The 10132-nt window shown below is 52.7% G+C and overlaps 1 protein-coding gene across 1 annotated transcript; it reads right to left on the minus strand.

Moving 5' to 3' along the window:
• Positions 1-1596: 1596 nt before the first annotated feature.
• On the minus strand, positions 1597-4785 carry EPOP (elongin BC and polycomb repressive complex 2 associated protein). The gene has a single exon (XM_019924974.3). The coding sequence runs from the start codon at positions 4320-4322 to the stop codon at positions 3183-3185; it is 1140 nt and encodes a 379-aa protein (XP_019780533.2). The 5' UTR covers positions 4323-4785; the 3' UTR covers positions 1597-3182.
• Positions 4786-10132: the final 5347 nt, after the last annotated feature.

Below are 10132 nucleotides of genomic sequence, written 5' to 3' on the forward strand. Positions count from 1 at the left end.
GATAACCCAGGAAGGGAACTTAGAGACCCAGACAGAAGCGAAGGCCCTTCGACCTCCACATCTAGGCAAAAACACAGTGGCCAGTGGTAGAGCCTCGGAGGACATGAAGGCTGGGGGAGGGGAGGGATGGAAAGAGGATGCACCGATAATCTGGGAGCAGGGGTAGGGGACTCCGAGAGAAACACAGAGAGAGAGTGGAGGAAACCAGGGAGGGAGGGAGAGCTTCCTCCGGACCCTCCTGGGGAGATCCTCCCCACCCTGCCTCAGTGAGTGTTAGGAGGAGGGAGAGTCCCAGGATCCTTGTGTCAGCCTGAGGAAAGCAAGGGGTCCAACTTTGCCTTTCCCCAGGCTGCTCCAACTCAGGGAGGCTTGTGGTCCCAACCCAAGAAGGTCTGTACCCCACACCGACCCAGCACACCACAGTACATGCTTCCTTCCTCCAGGAAGCCTGAGCAAGTTTTTCCATCCTGGGACTTAGTTTCTGTAGTGAGCTAAATGGTGGTACCCAAAAAGATAAGTCCCTGCCCTAACTCCACTGCCCTCAGAACTGTGAATGTGACCTTATTTGGAGAAAGGGTCTTTGCAGATGTAATTTAATTAAGGTTTTCATGATGAGATCATCCTGGATTATCCAGGTGGGCCCTAAATCCAATGACAAATGTCCTTATAAGAGACAGAAGAGGGGGAGGCCACGTGAAGCTGGAAGCGCAGATTGGAGTAAGGCAGCCACAACCCAAGAAACACCTGGAGCCACCAGAAGCTGGAGGAGGCGAGGAGGGATTCTCCCCTAGAGCCTCTGGGGGGAGCAGAGCCCCGCAGTCACCTTGATTTCGGACTTCTAGCCTTTAGAATTGTGGGAGAACAAACTTCTATTGTTTCAAGCCACCAAGGTTTTGGCAATTTGTCGTGGCAGCCCTTGGAGACCAACATAGTACCGTATTCCGTAAAATAACTAGAAAGATTCTAGGGATGCTTCCAGCCCTAAGATTCTCCAAATTAAACCGTTCAGCAAGGAGAGGAGTTCCAGGTCTGGCCAAAAGGTGTTTTTTAACTCACTGCCCAGCCCCCTTCCAGGTTGAGGATTAATACTTTGACTTGAAAGAGGAGGAAAGCCAAAGGAAAGGCATCCCCTCCCACTCCTCAGAGAAGAAGGAAGAGTCCCAAAAGGGTATTTCATGACCCACCACTCCTCTCCTTCGCCCAGAGCTCATGCCACCCCGCCCAGGCTGGTCGAATGGGCCCAAACTGACCTGACTAAAAGCAAGGAGCTCTTTGAAAGCAGGAGTCTGCCTGTCTGAATTTCTCCTTGCAAACCTCGCCCCCTCTTCACAGCGCCTCTCTCCCCACCCCTCACATTTGCGTTCTTCCTTGGCCTTCCCCATTCTTGGGGGGCAAGATAAGATGGATACCCCTGAAGCCCAGGAATGGAAGGCACTCCCCCACCCTCCTCCCTCCTCCCCACAACACAGCTGGAGGGGGAGGGGAGGTCAGCAGGGTTCATAAAGGCCAGATGTTGAGGAGAAAGAGAGCAGTGCCCGACCCACACCCACCCACCCCACCCCCACCCCCAGCAAAAGAAAAATTAAAAGAGACAGCTTTTAAAACAAACAAAACTTTTGTGGTCCAAAACAGTTTTTCTCGAGAATCTGCTCTATGCAAACATTAACAACTTTTTACAAAGCATTTTCACAGAAAAGGAGACAAGTCCTTCCCCAGTATCATATGTGGGAATTGTTCCTCCCTTGTCCCGTCTTGGGGGAAAAGGGGGTGATATTCACTAGTGTGGGCAGAAGGGTCACTAGGTCCCTCAGTTGTTGGGAAGATCGGCAACCCCCAGGTTCCCCTCACACCTAAACTTGGAATTTCCCTAAGAGCTAAACTCCCCAGACCTCACCTGGGTGGAGGAGAAAGCAATTCCACTCCCCTCTGACTCACTCCCCTCCCCCAGGAAAACAGAACTTCTGACCTCAAAACTAATCCCCTGGCCCTGCCCCTTTCGGATCCATCAGGTCCCTGACAACTCCCGAAATGCCTGAAGTTGGGTGGGGGGAGGATGCTAAAGGTTCCTCAGCCCAGTTCCCTTCAAAACCCACTGGACCTTGTGGTTAGGCCAAGAGTCCTTTCATTTACCCCCTCCACAAAGAGCAGCTTGTCTTCTTTCTAGCCTTGAAGGGGTCTCAGTTTGGGTGTTCAAAGAATGGACCCTGGCCTGCCCTCTACCTCCACACCCTCCATCCTTAAACCGGTGGCGAGGACCTGGAAAGGCAACTTGTTTGGTCTGATTTTATTGATTTCTTCCACCTTCCATTACTTTCCCTGGGATGGTCTCTGGCCCCTTCCCCAGACAAAGTCTGCACTTTTGAAGGGGAGGAGGTCCCTCAGCCCTGCGCCTCCAAATATAAGGAGTAAACTGGCAGAGGGGGCTGACTTATGGGGCGGATGAAAGAAAAGACCTTATAACCTGAAAGCAAACGGGGAATACTGGAGAGGCAAACCCCAAAACTGGACAAAGGGGAAAGGTTGGTGGCTGAGAATGAATATCTCGGTAACTAGGGGTCACTTGACTTGGGGGTCCCTAGGAAAAGAACCGGAAGGGGGTGATCTCCCCCTTGCCTAAGCTGCTCCCTCCCCCATGGAGGATGCAGTGGTGCCCGGAGACTAGGGAAGGCCCGAGGGGAGTGAAGGGTTAAAGGCCTGGATGGTGCGGGTGGGGGATGCCCCCGGGAGCTGCCAATCATCTCCCCACCCCCACCAGGGCCCCCCCCACCCCAATCCCCAGGCTCGCCCACAGAAACAACCGGTTTGTCCATCACCAAGGTCTCTCTCCCTCTTTTTTTTTCCTTGTCTTTGAGCTGTAGCCTCCTCGGCTCCCCCTGGGGTGAAGGCCCTGCCCCCAGAGATCCGAGATGGAAGAGGCGAGGGATTGGAATCTATGTCTTTAAGCCTTTTTCGATTAAGCCTTCTCCTGACTCCAGCCCTTGGTTCGTCTCCAAAGGATGAGGGGGAGGGGGTGTCACCCCAACCAGTTAGGTGCTTGAAGATCACTGTCATTTGAGGTCCCTCTGACCACAGCCCATAAAACCTGAAGAGGACAGGCAAAGGTGAGAAATGAGGCTCTGTCCTCAAGCCCGCAGTTTGGCTGTGGCCCCCACTTTTCCCCTTTGGCAGAAGAGGTCTCACGCTCAGAGCTGCTCCAGGTTGATCCCCCAGAATTTGAGGCCGGGGGGCTCAGGGACAGCGGGACCCCCAATCTGCCACCTCCACAGCGGGTGGGCAGGCGGGGGCTTAGAGTCTCCCTGGAGACGAAGCGAGGATGCCGGCCCTAAGTCTCCGTCCTCCCCCACCACCAGGGCCGGGGGGCAGGGGAAGCAGTCGAGGAGGCTGAAGGTGCTCGTGGTGGGGAGCGTCGGTGCAGGACGGCGGGGCTGTGCGCTGCGTTGGGGGGGCGTCGGCCGCCGGCGTTTCTTGGCGGCTCCCCGGGAGGGCCCTTTGGCTGGGGGCCGCTCGGGCCCCCGGCGCAAACTCGGAGTGTCGAGGGCGAAGCCCTTCGCGTAACACCAAAGTTTCGAGCGGCGGATCAGACGATCGAAATGTTCCTGGCGGAGATCGCCGGGCGCCGCCGGAGCTTCGCTGGCCGTCGAGGGGCTGGCGGCCGTTGCCTCGGGGGCGGCCTTCGGGGGGTTTCCATCGACTGCGGCAGTCTGGCTCGGCGGGGGCGGCTCCGGCGCTGTCCCGGGCCCCGCGGGCTCAGAGGAGAGGCCCGCAGGTGGCGGCGGAGGCCGGGAACCCGGTTCCTGATGCGGGCTGGCGGTGGGGCCAGGCTGGGAGTCGAGACCGGGGGCTGGCCTAGGCGGAGCCGAGACGGAGCTGGTCGGAGATTCCCGAGGGCGCCGGGGCGCCGGGCAGCGGCCGGGAGGTACGCCGGAGCGAGCGCCGAAGTGCGGGAAACTGCCTCCGCCCTCTTCCTCCTCGCCGCGGCCCCGGCACACAGCGGCGTCGGCATCCTGGCTGGCCGGGGAGCTGGGATCGCTGTAACGCCAGGCCTGTCCCGCGAGGTGCTTCAGGCCATCCGGGGCCCAGCCGCCGGTGCACAGGGGGGCATGAGGGTCCAGCAGCACCGGAGCCCGCGGCGCCAGCTCCCCAGGCCCCAGGTCCAGAGAGGACGCCCGGGGTTTGGCAAGGGCGCAGAAGGCAAGGGCACGCAGGCACAGCGGAGAGAACTCCTGGGTCCCCCGACGCGTCTTCCGGGGTGTGGGGGAGCAGGGCGACCCTCGCGGGGACGCCGGCACTGCGAGGCGGGGAGCGGGGCACAGAGTCTCCATGGAACCACCCGGGGGGGTGCCCACTGCGGGGGCCCTGGTCCCAGCGGCGGGATGCCCTGGCTGCCCGAAGAGCCCACGGGCGAGGGGAACATCGCCCCCCCTCGACGGGGAGGTCTCTGCTCACGGGCGCCCCCGGCCCGCACCCCTGGGCCGCGGGGCTCCGGCTCCCTCTTCGATCTCGTCACGCGGCCCTCCTGGCGGCCGGACTCCTGGGTCCCTGCGAGTCCCGGCGCGGTCTGCCGCCCTTCCTGCCGCCGCGATCCCTGTGCAGCCCAGGCGCGAGCCCCTCTTGAGTTGCCCAGAGCGCAGAGGCTGGGGAAACAAAGCGGCCGGCGGCCGCGGGAGGCGGGAAGGACCCCGGGCCCGGCACCCGGTGCCCGGGCCCAGGCGGCAGGGAGGGCGCCTTCCGCCCGCTCGGCTTCTTTCTTCCCCGCTGGCTCCCGGAGACCGCGTTATAGAGAACTGCCCCCTCGCTGCCCCAATACCAGCGCCGGGGCCGCGAGCCCGCCGCTGATTGGGCGGCACTGCCAGTGACGTTAGCCCGGACCCCACCCCTCCAGCGGCACCGCCCCCGTCCCCATTCCGCACACAGACACACACACGTGGACCCGGCGCGGCGGCGGCTGGGAGGGAGGAAAGGAGGGTGCGTGCGCGGGTGGGATCGCGACTGGCGAAACGCGCCACTAAACGTGGCGCGGTGGCGTCCTGGTGTTCAGTCGCCGCAAAGCACTTCATTTTTTCCTTAGCAGTCATGGTTTTCGCATCCGGAAAATGGGAATGTTCATATCTACCCTCTTGGGACAACGTGAATCAACATAGGTGAATCTCAAAGGCGAAGATGAAAGAAAAGATGAAAAGAGGTTGTTTAGAAACTTTGCACAGCAGGGACTCCTGCAAGCAGAGAATGTTCCCAACCTCTCTGTTTCGGTCACCTAGAACAGTGCCTGGCACACAGTGGGCTCAAAAAATGTTGAATGAATAGTTAGGAATTCAGTGAGTGTGTGCAAGATGATAAAAGTAAGAAATAAATTCGGAGAGGAGGAGTATTATTACACCCACGAAAGACGATAAATAGACTTTCTCAGTACCTGTTTCCATTTCTGACTTAGCTTCTAAATGGCCCCTTGAACAAATTCGGAGGAGCTGGCTCTGCAGCCCCCCTCAAATCCCAAGACTCTGCCCTGTGAGGCGTGAACTGCCAAAATGGGTTGAGGAGACCAAAGGAGGGGACACACACACCCTCACTCTTATCTCCCCCAGGCAGAGTAAAGCAAAGAAAAAGTGAATTCCAATAAAAATCCTGATAATGGAGGACCACGTCCCCGCAGCACGTTCCATCCTCTTACCCTTATTTAGTTTCTGTAGATCCTTCTATTATATGAAAATCTGTGAATGTTCTTTGTTGTCTGTTCTTCTTTGTTGTTGTTGTTGTCTGTTTCTCCCGTTTGGAAATGAGCTGATGAGAACTTTGTTTTAATCACTTCTGCATCCTCAGTGCCTACAACAGTGCCCAGACTTAATAAGTGCTCAATATATATTTGTAAGTGAATGAATGAATCCCTGAAATATTTCTCTCTTAATAAAAATCAGGTTATTGGAATATAGCGACTTCCCATCCCCAGAAATATACAGAGAGATTGATATGATGACATGGAGTAAGGATGTGTTCGTATGTGGGGGGGTGGTCACAGAGAGAAATATCTTACTCTGAGGCAGGGATAAGAGAGGGTTTCTGTAAGGGGACAAATAATGCAGCTTGCATCCTGGTCCTCCTGGTGATGACAACAGAAGTATTGTTTCCCTACACGTCATCACATAACATTTGGGAGGAAAGGGATCAGGAAGCTCTGTCGTCCCTACATCCCTTTTGCAGAGGCCAGAGGTAAAGACCCCAAGGTGGGGCTAGGGTTTGAGGAACAAGGAGGTGTTGTGTTCTGTTGCTCAAAACACTCACCCCCTAGCATCTTCTGCAGAAGAAGTCTTCAGGGAAGTTGTCATGAAGGGGGATCCTGGGGTCCTGCCAGGTCTAGACTCCAGGGTTCCCGAGTGCCAAGAGCCCTGCTCCCCTGCCACTCACACACACACAGATGGGAGGAAAGTTCTGGAAGTATGATGATCTTCACAGCTGTCTCTCCTGGTGGACAGTGCTGAGAACTTTTACCCTAGTACCAGATTTCTTTTGCTTATGGGGCAGGGGGCATGTTTTTCAGTCTGACCCTACTCCAGACTCTTTGCAACTAAGATACCTGGGGAGTGGGCTTGGGCCCCACATGCGGGAAGCTAGACTGGAAAACTCTTTTCATCCTCTAGAGTCTCCCTCATCTTTGTATCCTCGTACCTAGCACAGTGTTGACACAAGGAGAGAACACGCAAAAAAATTTTTGGCATGAATAAATGAATGAATCACATATATCAATGCAGAAAGGGGCTCCTCTTTCTCCCACCCCAAAAGCCACCAGTCCCACAAATCTGCGTTTAGGGGCTTTATTGGGTCTATTACTACTGAGAGTCCTTCCCTGGAGGAGGAATTCTCTCCACCTCCATTTTCCCTTTTTTCCCCTTCCTTGAATCAGGCATCCCAGAATACAGCCCAGGTGTGAAAACTCTTTGTGGGCACAGAAGCACTATACAAACAGTAGGGGTTAGTGTGAGTAACTCTCCAGCTGAAAGGGCCTAGAGTCATTGAACCTCCACTGTCAGAGGGCTTGGACCAGGGGTGTCTGCTGTGAGACCCTGGGCAGATCACTTGGACACTCTGAGTCTCAGCATATCAGTGAAAAGGCAAGACAGTGGCTTCCTCACAACGTTATCAAGAGGGTGGAGACGATGTGAGCGGGCTGACCCAGCTGTTGCAATTCCTGTTGCCTACAGTAGAGGACACTCGAGGACACTCGACCCCATCCTCAGCCTGTGGGATGAGGAGGTAGCACCCTTCGCAGAAACCTCTCCTCCTCCCCAGAGGAGAAAACTAGGGACAAGCCTGGATGCCGGGTCCCACCTGACTCCTCCGGGATAAGGGATAGGAAAGGCCCCTCAAGACCTGGAAGCTAGGCTTCCCTTTCTGTGGCCCATCTGAGTCTCACCCAAAGGCCTGTGTTCAAGGATTTGGGAACAGGGGACCAGCCCACTTTCCCCAGAAGAAGGCACAGCAGGGAACTGGACCTAGCGTCCAGTTCAATAATCATTTCTATAGTACTGACAGCATTCCAGTCTCTGTTCTAAGAACTTTATGTTATTTAATCCCCATAATAATCCTGAGGTACTTTTTTTTTCATTGAAGTATTGTTGATTTACAATGTTGTGTTAGTTTCTGGTGTACATCAAAGTGATTCAGTTATACATATATATACATATTCTTTTTCATAGTCTTTTTCATTATGGTTTATTACAGGATATTGAATATACTTCCCTGTGTTATACGGTAGGACCTTGTTGTTTATCTATTTTATATATAGTGGTTTGTATCTGCTAATACCATACTCCTAATTTATCCCTCTCCTACCTCCTTTCCCCTTTGGTAACCATAAGTCTGTTTTTAATTTAATTTAATTTTTTATACAGAAGGTTCTTATTGGTTATCTATTTTATACATATTAGTGTATATATGTCAATCTCAATCTCCCAATTCATCCCACCACCACCACCCCCACCCTGCTTTCCCCGCTTGGTGTCCATACGTTTGTTCTCTCCATTTGTGTCTCTGTTTCCGCCTTGCAAACCGGTTCATCTGTACCATTTTTCTGGATTCCACATATATGCATTAATATACGATATTTGTTTTTCTCTTTCTGACTTACTTCACTGTGTATGACAGTCTCTAGGTCCATCCACGTCTCTACGTAATGACCCAACTTCGTTCTTTTTTACCATAAGTCTGTTTTCTATGTCTATGAATCTGTCTCTGCTTCGTAAATAAGTTCATTTGTGTCATATTTTAGATTCCACATGTAAGTGATATCATATGGTATTTGTCTTTCTCTTTCTGACTTACTTCACTTAGTATGATGATTTCTAGGCCCATCCATGTTGCTGCAAATGGCATTATTTCATTCCTTTTTATGGCTGAGTAGTATTCCATTGTGTATATATACCACATCTTCTTTATCCATTCATCTGTCAATGGACATTTAAGCTGCTTCCATGTCCTGGCTATTGTAAACAGTGCTGCTGTGAACATTGGGGTCCGTGTATCTTTGCGAATTATAGTTTTCTCTGGATATATGCCCAGGAGTGGGATTGCTGGATCATACGGCAACTCTATTTTTAGTTTTTTAATGAGCCTCCATACTGTTCTCCATAGTGGCTGCACCAATTTACATTCCCACCCACAGTGTAGGAGGGCTCCCTTTTCTCCTCACTCGCTGCAGCTTTTGTTATTTGTAGACTTTTTAAGGATGGCCATTCTGACCAGTGTGAGGTAGTACCTATGAGGTAGATGCTTTTAATTTTTAAAAATTTACATACTATCCAGAGCCCATTTTAAGGTGTCTCAGTGATTTTTAGTAAATTTACAGAGTTATACAACCATCACCACAATTCAGTCTTAGAACATTTCCTAAGGACCCCTCATGCCTACTTGCAGTAAATCCCTGTTCCCTCCCCAGGTGACTAAACTACTTTCTGTCTCTATAGATCTGCCTTTTCTAGACATTTCATGGAAATGGAAAGGCCATATGCAGTCTTTTGCATCTGACATCTTTTACAAAAAGATAATGTTTTGAGGTTTATCAGTGTTGTAGCATATATTATAGTAGTCCGTTCCTTTTTATCTCAAGTATCCCGTAGTATGGATATACCCCATTTGGTTTATCCAATCACATTTGGCTTTTTTCCACTTTTTTTTTTTTTTTTTTTTTTTTTTTTTGCGGTACGCAGGGCTCTCACCGCTGTGGCCTCTCCCATTGCGGAGCACAGGCTTCGCACGCGCAGGCTCAGCGGCCATGGCTCACGGGCCCAGCCGCTCCGCGGCACGTGGGATCTTCCTGGACCGCGGCACGAACCCGCGTCCCCTGCATCGGCAGGCGGACTCCCAACCACTGCGCCACCAGGGAAGCCCTCCACTTTTTGATTAATATAAATAATAATGTTATGAACGTTGGCATACAAGTCTTTGCGTTGACATGTTTTCATTTCTCTTGAATAGATAGCAAAGAGTGGGATTGCAAGGTCATAGGGTAAATTTATGTTTAACTTTTAAAGAGACTGCCAAACTGTCTATTAATATCCATGCCACAAATGAGGAAAGTGAGGGACAGAGATTTTAAGTGACTTGCCCAAGTTCACACTGCCAGCAAGTGTCAGGGGCAGCTGGGTCCCAAGTCCATGCTCATAACCATGGGTCTACCCCGAGACGATGAATCTAAGAGGGAAGCCATTTCTTGGCCGCCGCACCACAGCCACCACCATTTTTATCCATCTTGCTTCCAGAATTCCCTAAGTCAACCTGTGTCAACCAAGAAGTCTGTATCATCCCTTAGCCAACATCCACTTTGGTCTGGAAATTTGCTGAGGTTAACAGCTTAAGTTCTGAACTCAAATGGGTCTCTTCATATTCCAGACTCCTCATTTTACCAGCGGTGTGACTGGGGGCAAGTTACTTAACCTCTGCTTTAGCTTCCTCATCTATAAAATAGAAATGACATCTTCTTTCATGCAGTTTTTAAAAATGGCTTCTGGGCTTCCCTGGTGGCGCAGTGGTTGGGAGTCCGCGAGCCGATGCAGGGGACGTGGGTTCGTGCCCCGGTCCGGGAGGATCCCACATGCCGCGGAGCGGCTGGGCCCGTGAGCCACGGCCGCTGAGCCTGTGCGTC

The sequence above is a fragment of the Tursiops truncatus genome, chromosome 20, assembly GCF_011762595.2.
Source record: "Tursiops truncatus isolate mTurTru1 chromosome 20, mTurTru1.mat.Y, whole genome shotgun sequence".
NCBI lineage: Eukaryota > Metazoa > Chordata > Mammalia > Artiodactyla > Delphinidae > Tursiops > Tursiops truncatus.